The sequence below is a fragment of the Xiphophorus maculatus genome, chromosome 24, assembly GCF_002775205.1.
Source record: "Xiphophorus maculatus strain JP 163 A chromosome 24, X_maculatus-5.0-male, whole genome shotgun sequence".
NCBI classification, from domain to species: Eukaryota; Metazoa; Chordata; class Actinopteri; order Cyprinodontiformes; family Poeciliidae; genus Xiphophorus; species Xiphophorus maculatus.
Window position 1 is genome coordinate 2,899,188 of NC_036466.1, and position 19,940 is coordinate 2,919,127.

The following is a 19,940-nucleotide window of genomic DNA, read 5'->3' on the forward strand; positions in this document are numbered from 1 at the left end:
GTAGTAGCATTTGCCCAATACACATTATATTATACATTTAATCAACTTTATTCTCGTTCCTGATTATTACCTCGGTGAGCCGTAATAAATGTGACACATTTTAATGCGTGTAATTGTAAGAACACTCACTTATTCATGATATTTGGTCATTTCTTATGAGTACTATTAAAATTATATGGAGTGAAAATTAATTTTACACAGTTCAATGCTTATGTAGAATTTTGATGGCATCCGTAATGCTTTGTATGCAATTAATTCTATGTTTGGTCTTTAATTTTGTGGATTTTACCTCTATCATACTTTAATTGCCTTTTCATAGTAATAGCCTGCTGCCATCCTGTGGCCAAATACCCACATCTCGTCCAGAGAGCTGTTACGTAATTATGTTTTTCCTCATTATACTAATAACATCCTCATATTATAGTTTGCTCATTCTTAAAAAACAGTTTTCTCTCTTATAAAGATAAATATATAAAAAAGAAAAAAGGTAAGTCATTTTAGTTTTAAAATCAAGAAATGCGTAAAACATGTGATGTTGGTGTAAACAGCTTTATTAGAAAAGACATTTTCTGGTGTTGGGTTTTTGACACAACCCAACACAATGGGATTTAGCTCGTTTAAACTGCCATTTTACAGCGTTTAACCAATTGTCTGCAAACGGCCACTAACGGCAGGTCAGCACTCGCTCAGGCTATGGATGAGCATTCTCCAGTGCGTCTCATTTTAATACTCTTCACCCTCTTCATCCTCTTCGTAGGAGTCAATGCCGACCTCTTCGTAATCCTTCTCCAGGGCGGCCATGTCCTCCCTGGCCTCGGAGAACTCTCCCTCCTCCATCCCCTCGCCGACGTACCAGTGGACGAAGGCCCTTTTGGCGTACATCAGGTCGAACTTGTGGTCGAGTCGGGCCCAGGCCTCTGCGATGGCGGTGGTGTTGCTGAGCATGCACACGGCTCTCTGCACCTTGGCCAGGTCACCACCCGGAACCACAGTCGGAGGCTGGTAATTAATGCCCACTTTGAAGCCAGTGGGGCACCAGTCCACGAACTGGATGCTGCGCTTGGTTTTGATGTTGCTGATGGCCACATTGACGTCCTTCGGCACGACGTCGCCGCGGTACAGAAGGCAGCAGGCCATGTACTTCCCGTGACGGGGATCACATTTCACCATCTGATTGGCTGGTTCGAAGCAGGCGTTGGTTATTTCCGCCACAGTGAGTTGCTCGTGATAGGCTTTCTCTGTGGAGATGACTGGGGCGTAGGTGGCCAAAGGGAAGTGGATTCGAGGGTAGGGCACCAGGTTGGTCTGGAACTCCGTCAGATCTACATTCAGCGCTCCATCAAAGCGCAGGGAGGCAGTGATGGAGGAGACGATCTGGCTGATGAGGCGATTCAAATTGGTGTACGACGGGCGTTCGATGTCAAGGTTCCTACGGCAGATGTCGTAGATGGCCTCGTTGTCCACCATGAAGGCGCAGTCGGAGTGCTCCAGAGTGGTGTGGGTGGTCAGGATGGAGTTGTAGGGCTCAACCACAGCTGTGGAGACCTGAGGAGCTGGGTAGATGGCAAACTCGAGCTTGGACTTCTTGCCAAAATCTACTGACAGCCGCTCCATGAGAAGAGAGGTAAAGCCAGAGCCGGTTCCTCCTCCAAAGGAGTGGAAGACCAGGAACCCCTGGAGTCCAGTGCACTGGTCAGACTGAACAAGACAGTTACCAGTTACAATGAAAGACTTGGAAAATGTATTTATAAATCATCATAATTTTAATCAGAATAAAAAAAAGTTGTGCTTTTGAATATAAAATTCCCTTTAAAAGTGACTTCTACTCTTATACCTTCTACCTTGAGACTAACCCATTTTTGTGAAGAAGAACTTGCCAAGACACCACACCATTACAAAAAAAGTCCAATTAAAGGTTTTACAAAAATTAAATTAAGCAGAACATGTCTTACAACATAAAGTAGGCTAAAGATTGGAGTGTCCTAGTTAAAGTGGTACAGCAGCTGTGCCTAAACCAAGTGCAGATTTTCAAATGATTTAATTCCCTACGAAGTTATCCAAATCAACAAGGTTCAATGTGGAAAAATGATTGCCTCAAACTCTTTGGGGCAAGCAAGCATCGTCAAGTAGTAATGAAAATTGCTAAGGAATCATTTTTCTTCACTTCTCATTCCAGAATTGTTCTTAATTTACCTACATTGGAGGGTTTTCAAGACTTAACAGCCTATCAAATGTCATGTCTGGTCTTTGACTTCAAAATCTAGATTTGTAGGTCAATTCAAATCGCTGGTGTGATAAACCACCTCCATGGCTGACAGCATCTTTAGTTTGGTTTTTTTTGTTTAGTTTTGTTTTTTTGCCCCGTGATAAATATTGCGTTAGCTTTATTCTCCTTACCAGTTTGCGGATTCTGTCCAGGACAGAATCTATGTGCTCCTTCCCGACGGTGTAGTGGCCTCGGGCGTAGTTGTTGGCAGCATCCTCCTTTCCTGAAATCAGCTGCTCGGGATGGAACAGCTGGCGGTAGGTTCCGGTTCGGACCTCGTCTGAAAAGAAAAACCAAAACAAAACATAGAAACAGGGTTAGTACTGTGCCAAACTGCCTTTCAAACGCTTCTTTAACCATGTGACTGAAACATGACTAGCACATTGTACGCTGCAGGGGAGTGGAAGTGTGGAGTAATGAGTAGATGTAGGAGGGGCAAGCAAGTAAATTCAATTCATTTAATACAAAGTGAAATGTGTGGAGCTAATGCAAAATTTGGAGTGTGGGGTAGTTCTTTGGGGTTTGAGCTAATTTAATGGCTTTAATGAGTTTTGTAATTGTAACATCTATTAAGATGCTACCATCTTAATAGTGGGTGGAGCTTTTTTTTAAGTATACCGTCCGGAAAGTGTGTCACTGAGTCACAATGCTTCACAAGTGGAGCATTGTGGTTTTTGCTACAATGCTCCAGTTGACATCTATGAAGAAAAATCTCTCTCAGAAAAGAAGCAGAAAAAGAAAAGAAAGGGAGAGAGGCGAGGTTAGAGTAGAAGAGGAAGAAGGATAAAGAGAAAAGACAACATCCTAGAGTGACGTCATTTAAAGTAAGATGGTTCGAGGTGCTAGTCAACGAGGAAAAGTAACATTTCTCAAGGATGTTTTGAGTTTCAAAAGTCGAACATTTTCTGGAAAACCTCTGAGAAAATCTCTGAAGTGTTTCTCTTTCAAATTTTGGACTTTTCAAACTCAGAATTCTCTCTTCTTTTTTTTTCTCCCCCCGTTTTAATTATGTGAAATGTTCAGGCTTTTTCCTGGAGTATTTCTGAGATTAATCCCCCCCTCCCTGCCAAAACAAAACGGCTTCTTGACGGTTCCACCCTCTGCCTTTTGTTTCACTCAATAACAAACATTTGTTCCTTTACACCTTGGGATACAGGTTTCAGTCACAACAAAAGGGAAGGATTTGCAGCTAAACACGCCTTGTGTGGCAGTGAAAGGCCTCACCGATGACGGTCGGCTCCAGGTCCACAAAGATGGCTCTGGGAACGTACTTCCCGGTGCCGGTCTCGCTGAAGAAGGTGGTGAAGGAGTCGTCGTAGCCGCCGGTGGGCTTGTCGCTGGGCATGTGGCCGTCGGGCTGGATGCCGTGCTCCAGGCAGTACAGCTCCCAGCAGGTGTTGCCCATCTGGACGCCGGCCTGGCCGACATGGATGGAGATGCACTCTCTCTGAGGGAAGACAACGAGGGGAGGAGGGGTCCAGTATAAACAGATGAGCGCTTCAGGTTCTAGTGCAAACTAAAAGCCAAAAAGCTGAATTTTTAATTAGATTTCAGCCAGTCGTGTCTGAACTCGATTAAACTGTCGATTGAATGCTTAAAAAAAAATGAAAATCATAAAACAGGGTGGAGTTTACACTGCGGCCAAACGAGTTCTTCGCTAAAGTATTTATACCGACTGAAGGTTTTTTTTAAAACGCTGGAAGCTATAAGAATCTGTATTTAAAGTCTGAAAATACATGCGAGAACATGCTATGATAAGAGCAGATCAAAATCAAACCTTTTAGACTGCGTGTGATACAAACCGTGTGGAACAAAACTAACACTGACTGAAGCATGGTGGTGGCAGTACCATGCTGTGTGGATGCTCATGATGCAGAAAAAAAATAGAAGAGGGTCAAACTGGGTCACAGTTTCCTCTCCCACCAGCACAGGGACTGTAAACACAGAACCAGAGCTACGATATTCATGTTTTAGAATGACCTAGTCAAAGTCCAAAACTAAATCCAATGGTGGGGACTGACAGGTTCAATGTAATCTTGAGTGGAAAATTAAAAAAAAAAAAAAAAAAAAAAAAAAAAAAAACAGTTCCACACCTGGAAAAAAATGTAAGCATATATCAGAAGTACTCCACAGAATGATACTGCCACCACCATTTTTTTTTTTGACGTGGGGATGATGTTTCCAAGACAACGCACTGCATTTAAGCACGAAAATAAAACCAACCTCTGCCTTGATTTCTAGTTGTCGTGATATGTTCAAGACAAGGCACTATATTCGTTTTTTGCCAAACTAAAAAAAATGTTAAAAGAAAAAAAATAATAATAATTCCAACAAGGATGCCAGAGAATTATAATGCCACCGCCATTTTATTCATGGGGAAATGCCGCGTTCGCTTTCTGCCACATAGTTCACATCCAAACAAAACGCACTGCGGCTTGTGTGCGACATGAAAAGGTCTCCAAACAACGGTCTCTATCTGCAATCAAACACGTCAGCCGTACCTGCACGGATGTGACGCCAAAGTCAAAACAAAATCATCAACATGTCTGCAGGGGCCAAAGGGCCTCCACGCCCTGCTGAAGTATTTCTGCGCGCTGGTTGTAAAGGTGTAGCAGTGGGGAGGGGGAGGGTGGAGCAGAACAGTTGAAACGGGTTTGAAAGGAAAGTTCGTTCGGAGGCAGATCAGCGCCTCGATGTGCCGACCGCTTGTGGAAATGCAATCAAAACGCCAGTCATACCTCGCAGCTCAGGCATCCCAAACCTCGGCGTTAAAGATGACTGCGGCTGCCATCTTTAGCCTCTGTTCTAGACAGTGACACAATGAGGCGAAATTCTTTCCGATGTCTCCTTGCTGATGGGAATCGTTTCCCATGTTGGTTCGAGAAACAAAAAAAACAAAACAAAGAAAAGCCTCTTGGATCACTTTTAAAGCTGTCGTTTTGAGCGCTGGTCCCCTTTAAAACAGGGGAGGGCTTCTCAGCTGCTAAGTTTGGCAATAGCAGCCAGCTATTTTGAGTCGCTGCGCACAGAGCGCCGCTTTAACCCACTAACCTCTAATCACATGTTCCAGCAAGCGCAGAGCGTCAGAGAGAGTTTCTGTGCAGATTTTTTTTTATTTTTAAATCATTATGTGGCGATTCCTGAGCAGATTTAAGTGAGATGTGGGTGTGGCTGCCTGTTGCAACACGCTGCGCTGAATCAGCCTCTAAGAGAAGTGGAGGGAGTGGAGGGAGGTCATCTGCTACGTCTATCTGGTCCCGCCTGAAACGAGGTCACACATGGAGGGCAAACACAGTGGGGCATTGTGCAACACAGGAAGGGGAAAAGAGCTACAGGGGGTTATTGGTGAGTTTCCCACAGAACAGCACTGTAAAAATAATACAAAATACAAAGAATCAGAGTAAACTTGTGCTTCATATGCCACTAAATGAGGTTGTTCAAGCTCCCCGGGCCTGTTGGTTAAGACCAGAGAGAAACAGCATTGTGTAAACTCCAAACACTAGAACGGTTCGCCCTCATGCCGCAGAGTCAAAGTCCGACTTTGTGGATTTCATTGAGAGGAAAGCTGCTGTGTGTACCGAGCTGATTTTCAGCTGCGTTGTGTAAACAACCCAAAGCCGCAGCAAGCAGCATTCCCGGGCCGACAAGCAGTCCACATATGGAAACAGTTAACCTCTGCAGACTGGCAGCCTGCTGGACTGATTGCAACGCAGCCTGTCGAGGCAACAGAGAAGCTCAGACGAGAGGCTAAATTTGGGAAGGAAGTGTAAAAGCAGGAAACAGTGAGTCACATTTCAAACTTTCGATAACAAAAAAAGAAAGAAGCACTGAACACGGACCCCTTTTGTCGATTTGACGATAAGACCTCTTTATCGGCGATGAGGAAGTACTCACCATTTTGTTTTTTGTCCTTTTCGGGGGGGAGCAGGGAGAAGGAGAAGTTTAGACAGGCTGGTTCTCACAGTGCAACCTTAAGGAGATCTTTGTGAGTGAAGTCCTGTCAGAGTGGGGTGGTGAAACCTTTATATAGCTGCACAGGAAGGAGGGCGGAGGAGGTGGAGGAGGTGGAGCCGGCGACAGCTGCAACTTTCTTCCACTCTCCAAATCTTCCTGGTTGCTTTTCATAATAAAATGGGCGGTAAAAACGATCAGATTTTAAAGTAAAATGTGGTTTTCTGTGATAAAAGGTTTAACAAAACTGAATCCTGAACACACAATGAAGAAAGTAGTAAAACAAATTGCCTGAATAAAATTCTTTCTCTCTCTCTCATTATTCTTAGTAAATTGGGGGGGAAAAAAATGTTGGTAGTCCTAATTCTGATTTTACGTCAGTTTTTACAAAGTATATATTTCCTAAAAAACATACCAGCAAGAAATTAGTTTTAAAGAACTCGCAAAGATAAATACATAATCTAGTAAGTAGAGATGCAAACACATGTTTCATGATCAGAAAACAAAAGAGTCTTAAACATTAAAAGCAAAAAATAAGAAACTACTTAAGGTAATATTTTGCTCTCTGCCTTAACTATATTAAAATGACAGGGGTGATAAAAATATTTTTTCTACAAAACTAAATATTTTTTTCGTTTGTTCACAAAACAGTCAAAGCAATATAAAACTATCAATCTTTATAGCTAAGTACTATATATTTATAGCTAGTACATTTGATATTTAAAATGCAAATATACAAACGACCGTTTATTGGTCGTGAAGTGTAATTCACTTCACAACCACTAGATGGCGCCCTAATCATTTACGTTTGTGTCTCGTGTTCTTCATGCGGTTCCCTCCTGACTGCTTCTGCTTACAAAGCGCATTAATTGCGGTCCATAAGTTATAGTTCGGGCCCCTGAAATATATTTTATATCAAAGCCACTTAATCAAATTCCCATACTTCATTGGAAATTGGCATTTTAGCCCATTTTCGAAAGGATAAATAAAAAGGTTCGACGTGGATTTATGAGCGAGTTCTAGAATGGGAGGAAGGACCGTGAACGCAGCTGGAAAATTAAGCAGATAGCCTTTGTACGTCCCCTTTAAGAGAAAAGCTAATAAAATCAGGATTAAACTCAAGAGAAGTTCACCTCTCTTCTCTATCTTCTATTTCTGAGGCTTTTCTTGTAATCGTTAAAGGAGGTTCTGATCAGTAACTCTGCAGGAAGCTGATTTATCACTGATTTTCAATCCAGGTTTTTTTTTTTATGTTGCTCATTAAACAGTATCCAGGTCCAACTCAGAAGAGAAAGCTTTGCACATCTTCAGGTTTACAACGGCTGAAGTGCTCCGTTCTCTGCTGGCGTTTACAACACTCGGTGCCACAGCGAAAGTGAAAGTCTTTGTGAACTTTTCCTGTCCATCACGACCGACTGAAATTCACGGCAGACATCTCACCAGGCCATCGTCTCTGATGGTCGACGTGGCCATAATCCTCAAACCGGCCTCCAGAGTCCTCCTGAGCCTTTAGCTCCTCTTCAAATACCACCAATCATCTTTTTTAAAGAGAGAAGAGAGATGGATTGTGATCAACAGATAGCAGAGGTCTTTTTGTGCTGGAGGTCCACAGATTGTTCTCCTCCTGAATCTCTCTCAGGCCGGAGACTAAGTCTTTCTTATCGGAGCTTTTCTTGAGTTTGAGCATAATTAGAAGTCCACGTTTCTCGGGGATTATATCTACTCAGTCCATTTTTAATAAACAACCATATTTAAAGGTGCAGTATTATGTAGAATATATATATTTTTATCTTTACATCATGTCATGTTATCAAAAAACAAATACCTGCAGCGTTGCTTTGATTATTGCGAGCATGTCTGAGAAATCACAGAGCGTAACTCCCCTTCTCCGATCCTTCAGACTAGCCAGCATAAATTAGCAAACACCTGGTGGAACTGCACACCTGCTCACCGTAGGAGCTACTAAAAATGTTGCTAAAGGGTTCATAGAGGAGCCATGTTGTGATGACTTCCTGAAGGCGGAGTGTTGGGAAGAATAGGAGTTTCTTAAAGAGACACAAGCAAATTTCAAGATGCTAAATTACAAAGTCGAATTTCTTTTAAGTCATATTTGATATATACAGCATTTTTATAACAACTGCAGGTTACGTAGTCACTTGATTGTGCTGTAAAAGGATTCTATGTGGCCACCCCTTTAAAGGGAAACTTACTAATTCCAGATGAGACAATGATTGTATTTCTAAGATACAACCTCAAAATTCTTGGATTCTATGTATCAAGACATTAAAAATAGTCTTGTCTTTGTCATGTTTTAAAATACGCCAACATTTACATTTCGGTCTAATTTGTTGATGAAATCTAGAGGTTCATTCAGAACAAACTTGCGTCGTACTCCAATGTCCTTTTGGACAAAATACCTTTCTTTTTTTAAGCCTTCATAACAAGTGCATTGTTTTGTTTTTCAGCTGTCTTGTCATGAACTTTCATGTTCAACCTTCTAACCAGTGCCATAGAGTCCTTGTGGTTTCTGGCAGTTTTTCTGTGTCGACAAGCTGAAAAAAGGGCAGGAAAAAAAAATCCAACACTATGAACTATCTCAATATAATGAAATAGTATCTCATTATAGTAAGATAATGAGATAAGTATTTCAATATAGCGATAAGTATCTCATTATGTTGAGATATTTTTTATTTATTTTCTCTAGAGTGGAGGAAACGGGCTTGCGGTGTTTCTATAAAATTACAATCACACGTGAATATGCGTGTTCACGCGATAAGTCAATAAAAATCATGTCAGTGACGTGTGTAAAAATTTACGTGAGATATATTCATAATTCTGGCGCTCACCATCTGTCAGCCGTCTGAGGAGGCGTCGGCGTTTCGTTCAGGCGTCGGAGCGACAAGCTCCGCCTACTTCTTGACGTATGCGCCGTTTTGGGGGAAATGATAGTTTTCTTCATTTCACTCTTCATTTTACAGAAGAGTTGGGGATTCAACACGTTCGAACGACACACAACTTTTTATTAACTGCCTGACGCCCAGTTGTCGGGCAGTTGTCGATGTACATCGTCCGCAAAAACCAAAAAAAAAAAAAATCCCAAACACAAACCATCACCTTCCGCTTTCGTCCGTGTCGTAACATCCGGCTGTTGATCACGTGAATCCTGTGATTTGAAGGAAGTGCTTTGATGTCTGAAAAGCCAACCTCATTCAAGCGCAAAAAACATTTTACCGAAAAATATATATTTTTTCTTTCAAAATTGACACATTCTGATTAAGCATAAGCATTAAACATATGTATTTACTTTTTTTGTGTCAGTTAATAGAAATGCAGCTAGTGAGAAGCATCTTTCCACCTGGACATATTTCTTTTCTCTCAAGAGAATGGAGGACTTGAAATAGATTAGAGACAGTTTTAGAACCCTTCTTAGATTGATGGGCAGCTACAATTGCTTCTCTGAGGTCATTTCTGATGTCCCTCTAACATGGCATTGTGCTAACACTGGTGACCCCAGTTTCACGTTTCTCAAGATCTTCATCGTTTAAGCTGGTTAATTCCTGGTTACCACGACACTTGTAAACTAGATTTGAGTACAAGACAAAATTCTGTACTAAGCTAATCCCTTAACCTCCTCTTAGTTTGTCATACTCCTTTAAACACCTTTCGAGGGATACAGTCAATAATTGATGCTTTGTTCAGGTTTGTCTCCCTTATTTTGCGTCTGTCCTACAAAAACAGAATGTTAATTTCAGATGAAGCACTCCCTGAAGGTTTCCACGCAGAAACAATAAGACGCTGTAATCCATTTCATTTACTGTCGGTTTAAAGAGAGTTGCTAAGTGGACGCTAAGAGGAGACCACTGATTGCTTTTCCAAAACAAAGAACCTGTTTAAGGGATTTCTGCTCTTGCTTATGTTTTTTTTTTTTTGCGAGGCTTTGTAGAATTATACAGAGCAAATGACAGAGGTGTGATTTGAATACAAATCTTCGCGTGGATCTTTGGGAATGATAGAAATGTTGAGAAGAAGTTACACCATATGCAGTGATATGGAAATGCAGATTTTTTTTTCTGTTTTTACAATCATGTCACACAAGGTTTTGGTTCGTAACATAATGTTAATTTAAAACTATGATTACCTGGATAGACACAAAAATATGTTTTAAAATTGATTTCATTCCTAAAGATGGAAAACTATCCAAAAAAACCTGACTTTTGTTTCAAATGAAAACAAATTGGTCAAACATGATTAATTCTAAGTAATAACATTTAACGAGATGCTAGCTGCACCTAGCACTAATTAGCCCCTTGCCCTATTTAGCCCCTAGCCCTAACCTGTGGAATTACAACATGAAACGGGTTAAAAGATTTTAAAAAGCAGCACATTGCGCTCCAACACCGAATCTACCAGTTTGGGTAGGGTAACAAAGAAAAGACAGAAAGAGAAAATCAGCTTGATTTAAGTTGCTTTTATTTTCTTACCCATTTAGTCCTTTGACAATTTTGGCCCAAGTGACAAAACGTTTGGACACCCTACTCTAACACATGGGGACAACTGGAAGTAAATCAAAAAGTCCATCTCCAAATGGCTCAAAAGACAAAATGAAGGTTTTGAAGTTGTCTAGTTAAATAAGATTGAACATTGACCTTTAAGGAAAGGCCTCTAATGAGGCAGATTGAAAACAATTCTGCAAAGAGTGGGTCGGGATTTCTTCACAGCGATGTAAATCATTTTTCGTCATCAGTTTGAAAGTCATATTTTCTGATCATCTTTGATTTAAAAAGGTGCTTGATCTGAAACATTTAATCTGTGAAGGAACAAATGCTCCCTTTTTTTTCTTACATTGATAAGACTTCTGTATTTTGGATTAAACGTGTTAAGAGGCTCATTTGGGAAATGAAACTGTCTTAATCTGTAAAATAATCATGGACATTCAGGTGCTGAAGTGTTAAATGTCAAGCACGTCTTCAGAGGATTAAAACTGTCTCTGGGCACAATTCTTTGGATTCTTACCTGCGCACTATCATCAATCCACTCTTCAAACGAGAACTCCTACATAAGGAAGAGACGACCCCATTCAGGAAGATCTATAACCCTCATAATTCAACATGAAACAAGCAAATTAGGTGAGGTTTTTGTTAAATGAGGACAAAAGGACAAAGAGTTCAGGGTTGGGAACACAACATTGTCTGTATTCTGTAAATGTCTTTATATATATATGTAGACGAGGATTAGTTGTTCTTCAGATTTCTAAGATTTGTCTCCTTTCCACTATTATTACATTGAAAGCATAACATGCCTGCGTTTCTTCAGCATGCAGATACTCGTAATGGGCATTTTTCCTTCGTATAAACAACGACTGAAATGTCCGATGAGCTAATCTGTAATAATCTACAATGGATTACATGATGAAAATATCCGGGGGGAAATGGAGCCTGGCTATAAATCCCTCAGCGGTTGGCCCCGGTGCTCGTGGGCTCTGGCCTGAAAGCGATAAGGGTTAAGCTGTCTTGAAGCCGGACGGCTGCAGAGATCAAAGTCTGCAGGAAAACCCAAACGGCAGGCCACTTGAGATCAAATACGAGATGCTGCTGTGTGGTCACAGCCGGCCCCCAGGGCTTTGCAGGTCTCCCAGAACAAGCGCTCGCAATTTCCTCCATTTAAGGGTCTCGTGCAGGACTTTGAATCTGGAGCGTGTTGTTGTGGGGCAAAGATGCCAAACCACAAACTTCAGTTTTGCAGATTAGAATCCTGATACGCAGTGAATCCCAAAAGTGTTCATTAAAAACAAAGACTGATCAATTGTACGCAAGTATTAACAGACTTTACTGAATACTTTATCGATCCACCTTTGGCAGCAATTTCAGCCTCAATTCTTTGAATATGAAGCCACAAGCTTGGCACACTTAAAGTATTAAGCAAAGGCTGTGAATACTTATGTAAAAGTGATTTCTTGTCCCCCCCCCCATCCTCATAACGGGGTGTGCGTGTGTCCAAATTTGAGGAAAGAGATTAATTTTGTGCAATTTGGAATAAAATGTAAAAATTTTCCAGCTGCACTGTATGAATCTGAAAATCTCCTATGAAGGTATTAAGAGAATGAATCCTAAATGTGAACTTACAAAAAGATAGTGTACAGTAATTTTTAAATTCAACATAAATAGGAATTAATTATTACAAGGATAAAAAAAAAGGATTTCAAAAAAAAAAAAAGATTTGGCATTTACATTATTTTTTTCTTCTTTTTGGCAGTTTCAGACCTCCATACAGGAGGTCAGGTATTTCTTTAAAGCAAATAAGCTTGTGAGCATTTTTATTTTATTTTTTTTTAAATAATTACAGTAATTACAGGGAGGTCAGAAATGGATTGTGTTAACATTCAGGAAGTGATTTCATAAAATTAAAAAAAACAAATAAAATATACAAATCCTTAACCACACTTTCTACAATCTACTACATGTACTTTCCCCCAACACGGTGTTTCATTTTGCCGTTTTTAGAGCAAACGCTTGTAAGTGATACTTAGAGTGAAAGAAACTCCCGGCGGCAACATTCACTTCATGTTTTAATACAGTTTGTATGAATACTGAGACAAAAACTTCTTTCAGTTCCTGAAATTGAAAGGTACTTTCATTCAGAAACTTGAGCAAAGCTCTAAAAGTACAGAGGTTCTCTAATTTGGAGTACCATCACTGCCTCTGAGAATCGGTGTATATTTGTGATGTTGTAGAGGAATACGTGTGTTTTGTTGCCGACTGTTAGACATCCACGTTAAAATCCACCCCGTCATCACCAGGATAAATTGGACGTATCCCAGGTAAAGTTATTGATTCATTTCCATCTCTGTACACCAAACTGGCACTGAATAGAATATCGATCTCTTAAAACCTTCATAGGAGCATCAGTCTTTTTTCCCCAGGCAGAGAAGAAAACTGAGATAGATTATTTCTAATCTGCAGATCTGCTTCACAACAAGTTTAGGTTGATGTTGGAGTATTTCTATATTTTCTATTTAAGTGTTTGTTTTCAGATTTTCGAAGAGACAGATCAGCGGCAGATGAAACGCTTCGTTTTGCCTGCGTTGGCTTTCGTCTCGTTGCCGAATTCGGAGACTTTATCTCTGAGGACGGCAGCAGAAACTGATGTCTTTAATGTCACATCTGACCACGGGGCTGCAGAAAGGTCAGCCAGCCGCCGGCTCCAAAAACACGTTATGGAGTGAAGAAAAATCCATGCTTTGAGGATGAACGTAGCTATTCATATCGCTTTGGCTTTTTTCTTTTTATATGTAGAAATAAAAAAAGTATTGACTGCACATATAGTAAAGCAACAGAAAACTTGTTCGGAGTAATTTTTCTTTTTGCTTTGTATTTTTGCATCCGCTTACTAATACCACCCTGAGCAAATGCCCATATGCACCCTACAAAAATGACAACTTAAAAATATGATCTGAAAATTGCCTCTGTATATATTTTGTGACTGCAAGATTTTAATTTGACATACACTGTCTTGTAAGACTATTTTATACTTTGTCTGGGAAGTTCAATATGGCAGAAAAGTTGACGCTGAACGTTACACTGAATATGCCCACACTGTTAATCATGGTAGTGGCAGCATCATGCTGGAAGATGTAGGATGGGTGGAGTTAGAGAAAGGGCTGGAAGCAAAACTTGTTAGAGGCTTAGAAAGTCTCGGAACCTGGAAAAACAGCCAGAGTTCCAATAGAACAGTTTAGATCACAATATTTTCATGCTTTAGAATGGGCTAGTCAAAGTCCAAGCGTAGATCCAGTTGTGAATATTTGGCAGGATCTAAAAAATCTAGCCAAGCTGACTAAATTTTGGCTGTTTTGCAGTGAAAAAAAAAATATATATATATATATATTTTTAAAAATCAGAAATTAAAAAATTACTACAGCATGATGCTTGTTATTTTTTAAAAAACAGTATTGTTTATCTCCCACTTAACATTTATGCTCCACTCATGTGAAATCTCAATAAAATACACAGAAGTTTGAATAAAAGTAGGTCAATCAGAAAAAAAAACATAATTTGAACTTTGTCTTTTATTAAATCATGGACATGACTGAACACAGAGAAGCATTTTGTAACTAAGAATACTTAACAATTCACTAATAAATAGAAGCATGAAAAAAGAAGCGCTTGTTTTGTATCAAAATGCTTTTATACAAGCTGAACAGGCAGGAAAATGTGTTCGCACATGTAGCTGTGCTTCATTTACAGTTACTGTATAAAGAGTTGCACATTTCCTGTGGGCAAAACTCATCAGCTTTCTGCAAATTGTTTGGCCCAAATACTCACCCAGCAACTTGAATTTAAATTCTTAAACCGTGGTCATGCACGCTGGGCAAAGACTGCAGACCGCCAGGAATCACTGATGATTTCAGAAGGAAGAAGAAGTCAAAGTCCTCCATCTGTTTTGTTTTTTTAAAGGAAGAAAAAAAAAAGTCTCTAAAATGGCAGCGTGTCCAGGAATAACTTATCTATCACAGCAGGCGGCGGCACCAGGTCCTCCAGCTTCAGGTAGAAAATCCTCTGCAGGCCTTGGATGCACAAAGTGCGAAGTTCTGGCAGTTTCTCCAGAAGTCTGGACAGGTGGTTGGACCAGCGGTTCGGGCAGCCTCCATCCGGACCGGCGGCTTCGTTGTCTTTTAAGCACCTGACCACGTTGTACTGCAGCTCCTCGACCCGCTTTGGCTCCTTCAGCCCGTGGCGCTCTTGAGAGTTTCAAATTTAGCATTAGCAACAACCACAAGGAGATCTTTTAATTATTTTTGTAGACTACTAAGAAAATATTACATGTATTTTTTCTGGAAAAATAGGCTACAAGAATATAATTCTACCCGTTAGATGGAATTTTCTGTGGTTTTTGACACCTAAAAAAAAAAAAGCTGTACTTGTAAACGTAAGGTGGGCTACGTCATCGGTTTCATTTTAGCTAACAAATGTAACAGGTCATCAAAAAAAACTGCTTTAAAGACTCAGAAAACTCTTATTCTTTAACCTGACTTCCTCAACCATAGACTGTATGTTACTATTATCAACAAGTGTCTTAAAAAAGACCAAGTTATTTTCACATTCTCTCTTTTAGCTAATTGTTAGCCAAATCTTGTTTTAGCTAACCATATTTTTACTACGCTAAGGATGGTTTAATTTGTTAAGTAACCTCTTAACTTCACATCTTCGCACATATCATATTTGTGCCTCTATATTTTGATAAAATTTTAATAAAAGTATGCATGTACTAGCCCTATTTAGGCATTTTCAAACCTTAAATAATAGCTTAAACTTGGTTACATGACTGATATCTGCTCACTATTGATGTCACCCCACATTTTGATCTTCATTCTAGTTTATCCAAAGTAAACATTAATGTCATTCATTTTATTTTAATTTCTCCTTTGAGGTCTTGACAAGTGTTAATTTTCTTGATAGGATACATCACTGAGAAATGTGGTACTTTTATTGATAAATGTTTTGATATTTTAAGCCTAAATATGTTGGTTTTTTTTACACCCAGAAGGTTCATTTTCTGCCCTTTTACTACTTATTATCCATATTCACAACCAGTAAGCCCTTCAAACTTGTAACTGAGAATTTATAGTTCACTCCAAATATCCAGTTAATTAAAAATATAATAATTAAAATACTTTCTATCCTTTTATACCATGTTAGATTTGTTTTGTGTCTATATTAAGCTAACTAGGCTATGTATTCTGGACATGAACAATAATACATAATACTGAAAACAAAATCAAGTTTCAGGTTTGAATCAATCTATTATATGTTTTTATTGAAGTTTCATCTATCTGTTGCTATTAAATCAATATTGGATTTCTTTTAGCTGATTTAAAATATTTGCGTAAACATCAGTTTTTCCTTTAAGTCAAATGGTTTTAAGTTTACTTTTAGCTATTTATTTAACCAGTTTACCCCCATTATTACCAGTGAATGATAACAAATCCTTCAACAATTTAATGACTTTACCAACCACTTTCCTGAATTGTTTATCTACCCTTGCCTAAAGGTATAATCCCATACATGTTTGTACCTCTATATTACATGTTGAATCAATATATCTGTAAGATAAGATGATAACTTGCTGTCGACTTCTCAGCTAATCATGCTGCTGCAAATCTTATTTTTTGGCTATTAATCACTCATCTTCATACTTGGGGTGAAATTAACTCACAGGTGCCATCTTGTGCCTGAACATTTCAAACAAAACGTACTTTAAAAAGGATCAAATCACTAAAACAAATTGACAGACAGACTGAAACAACTGAATGTGCACAAACTGTTTGCCCACCGGTGAGTAAAGCTAGGGTGCAGATGCAGGAGAAGGTGGAAACGTCCAGGTTCATCCTCTGCAGGTTGGCGGAGAACTCAACAATCCCGTCAATCCACTCCCCGAAGCCTCGCAGGCACTGTAGCCGATGCCACACCGACCCATCACAGAAGATCAGCTTCCCCTCCTCTGGGTTGGATCTGAAATGACAAGAAATCGGGTTTGTGAATGCAAACCGTACCAGGCTGTTGCACAATTGGCCCGTCCTTCCAGTTGTTGGGCAAACACTTCAAATCAGGGACAAAGACTCAAATCGAAGGCAACATGGAAACCAGCTTAGGGTTTGAAAAAGGTGTATTTGTTACCTGTACGACAGCCGCAAGACAAACAGCTCCAGGAAGGTTGAGTAGAAGAGGAGGTCTTGGTCGTGTTTAGGTAGGGTGGCAAAACCTGGGATCCTCTGCGCCCAACTCCGAATGACCTCCATCGATCTCATCAAGAGGTCGTAGAACTGTCGGACGTGTTGAGCATCGTCACCCAGCAGGTCCCCTGGACTCTCCTTGAACTTGTGGGTCAGAAGGAACAACAACTGTGACTTTATTATGTGTTTAATTGACAAGGCGTGACATTAAGGCTGGTTGGTGTGGAGCGACTTACTTTGGAGTAGTCCAGGCGAGACGCTGGAGGATTTGACTCTATATGTGCCCTAACCACCGCACTCAGAAGGGTGCTGCCATGTAAAAACGAGTCTGGCAAAGCTCTAGGCTTGGACGGCAGACGACCTCTTCTGCCTTTAAGGCCATCTGTCCTCACCACTGTAGAACAAAAAAAAGGCATTTATAACATTTTTAAGTTGCAGATTCTTACAGCGGTCTCCAATTCCTGTCACAAAGATTCACTGTCTTGCAACTTTTAGATGAATCCCCAGTCCAACAGAACCGAATCTTAGAAACGACTAGTAACCAGATCTCACTGAACTCAATAGAGGTCATTTAGACGAGGATACCTCTGAAATGTGTCATTTGAGGACTGGAGTAGGAACTGTGTTGTCGTGGTAATACCTTCTTTGACCATTCCCACCGCCAGGCACTTCTGGAAGCGACAATACTGGCATCGGTTCCGCCGTCGCTTGTCCACAGGACAGCTTTTTGCAGCCAGGCACACATATTTGGCATTTTTTTGCACCGTTCGCTGCACCGATAAAAAAAGGAATCAAATAGATAACATGAGACAGAAAGTTCTTTCATACTCTCAAGACACAAGTCTACCAAACCCCAACCCTAATCCTACACTAGGAAATCGACACCTTCCTAAAAAAAATGGTGGAGATTTTTTTGTTGCTGTTGCTAAAATCACTTTTGGCAACAACAACGCCATTATTTTAGGAAGGTGACAATGTGGTGCTGTGAACACCTCTACCGACAGAATGTGGTGCATTTTTTTGGAAACAGAACTTTTCATTTCTGAACCCAAAGCGCACGAGCATGAACGTGAACATGCAAAAGGTCTAAGCTGCCCTTTGGAACTCGTCGGCAGGACCTTTTTGCTCCTTTGGGGCGTCTGAGGCGATGGAAAATAGATTCAACAGGCAGACAGGGGCAGTCTGGGTAAACACCAGGTCGTGGTCATTCATAATTTTGAGAATCGCCCTGGGATTCTCAAAATCCCAGGGCGGCCTGGGCCCTTCATTCTGGCAGATGAAGGGGGGGTGCAAATTCACTTTGCAATTCATGGCACGTTGGCCCACTTTCATACAGAATGCATCACCTGTCAGGAGCATCTGGAATATAATATCCAATCTCAAATGGAAATTAAGAAGTCCTCTGGGTATTTTTCTTCTTTTTTTTTCTCTTCAATTATTTCAAATCAACAGCATCACCATTTCTGGGGATTTTTCTACTTTGCTTGAATAAAACTACAATTTGATAAAACAATAATAATAATAATAATTCAAGATTAGAAGTCCATAGACCTTGAAGAAGCCCTTGCAGCCCTCGCAGGTGCGGACTCCATAATGCTGACAGGCTGCGTTGTCCCCGCACACCGCGCACAGCCCCTCCGAGCTCATCGCTCCTCGCGCGGCTCCGACAGAGCTCTGGTATTCCACAAAGTGGTGGCTGTGGGAGAACTGGAGAGGGCGAGGGAAGCCCATTCCGAGGGCTTTCCCTTGTTGGTGGTGCGACCCGCAACCGCCCGCGTCCAAGTTCATGGAGACGTCAAATTTCATCTGGCAGGTGGGGTAGCGCTGGGTACCGTGCGGCGTGTGCTTCAGAGAAAACAGGGAAAACCTGGAAAGCGCGTTTTTGTACAGAGAGCCGGAATCCTCCCAGATGTGTCCATGCGGCGGGTGGAAGCCGTGCGGTGAGGGGGCACGGTAGTAATACACGGAGCTCTGGGAGGAGAGCAAGTCATCCGAGGGGGGGGATGCCTGCAGGGGAGTCTGATAGCGCGGACATCCGTGCGCATCCTCCACTTTGACGCACGGCAGCTCCGCCTGGACCGCGGGCATCTGGAAGACGCACGGCGGCTTCGCGTCGTAGCCGGCGCCGTAGCCGTCCGCGGAGTTGCCGAAACCGGGTCCGGATGAGGCAGCCGAGAGCTCGCTGTTCGTCAGGTCCATGCTAAACTTGACAAACTCCGGCGTGAGGAAGTCGCAGCTGCACTCCGCGCCGGCGCCCTGAGACGCGGGGCTGGCGCCTTGTGGCGAGGAGCTGCACTGGGTCTGGACGCACGGCATGGCCCCCTGAAAACACACACGTTCAACTTTACCGCGCGTAAACCTGACAAGGTATGTGAACTATTTCATCATCTGCTAATTTTACTATATTCTGGCTGATTCCAAAATGCTTGAAACGACTAAGCAACTTAAAAATGGAAGACATTAAGCGAGAATTTACCTTTAAGTCCGGTTTTCCAAAAGATTTAATTTCTCTCTTGGTTCTCCAGCTTGAAGGAAGAACAAAAGTCTGTTTGCAACCTTTAAATGAAAACGTTTCGGCCAAATTGGCTATTAGAGGGTCGAATTTGCTCTCGTCCACGCGAGGCTTCCGAATCACAAAAAAGAATCCAATCCGAGTGAAGTCCGCTGTCTGTTCAGACCAGTGGGAATGACCGCTCACTTCATCTGGGCAGACTGGGCAGCAGCCGCGCTGAGGATGTGCTTTTGTTTACGCGCCGCGGCGTCTTGTGCCAAACCCTCTTTACGCACAAGTCCAGAGACAGAGGCGGAGTGGTTGGGTGGTCTGTGTGCGCACAGTGAGCGTCTCTGTGATGGAGGAGGATGGGTAGAGTTCATGTGACAGATTCTGAAGCAACAGCTAAGTAGCAATCAAGCCGAGTTTGCATCTTGGACTGAAAATAAACAATTTTACATTGTGTCAGTAAAATAATAGATTTCGTGATGCGTTCTGGGCAA

At 41.3% G+C, this 19,940-nt stretch overlaps 2 protein-coding genes across 2 annotated transcripts; both read right to left on the minus strand.

Annotated features, from left to right (window-relative positions):
* Window positions 1-530: 530 nt before the first annotated feature.
* Window positions 531-6,276, minus strand: LOC102226394 (tubulin alpha chain-like). Its single transcript, XM_005802554.3, has 4 exons — window positions 6,161-6,276; window positions 3,491-3,713; window positions 2,398-2,546; window positions 531-1,698 (listed from the first exon to the last, which is right to left on the minus strand). Exons 1-4 carry the CDS (start codon window positions 6,161-6,163, stop codon window positions 724-726), a joined length of 1,350 nt encoding a protein of 449 aa, XP_005802611.1. The 5' UTR covers window positions 6,164-6,276; the 3' UTR covers window positions 531-723.
* An 8,009-nt stretch (window positions 6,277-14,285) lies between these two features.
* On the minus strand, window positions 14,286-19,683 carry LOC102233241 (nuclear receptor subfamily 4 group A member 2-like). The gene is made up of 7 exons (XM_005802582.3): window positions 19,423-19,683; window positions 18,498-19,268; window positions 17,587-17,716; window positions 17,183-17,340; window positions 16,891-17,090; window positions 16,547-16,725; window positions 14,286-14,954 (listed from the first exon to the last, which is right to left on the minus strand). The coding sequence occupies exons 2-7, from the start codon at window positions 19,260-19,262 to the stop codon at window positions 14,689-14,691; spliced, it is 1,698 nt and encodes a 565-aa protein (XP_005802639.1). The 5' UTR covers window positions 19,263-19,268; window positions 19,423-19,683; the 3' UTR covers window positions 14,286-14,688.
* Between the last annotated feature and the right edge of the window lie 257 nt (window positions 19,684-19,940).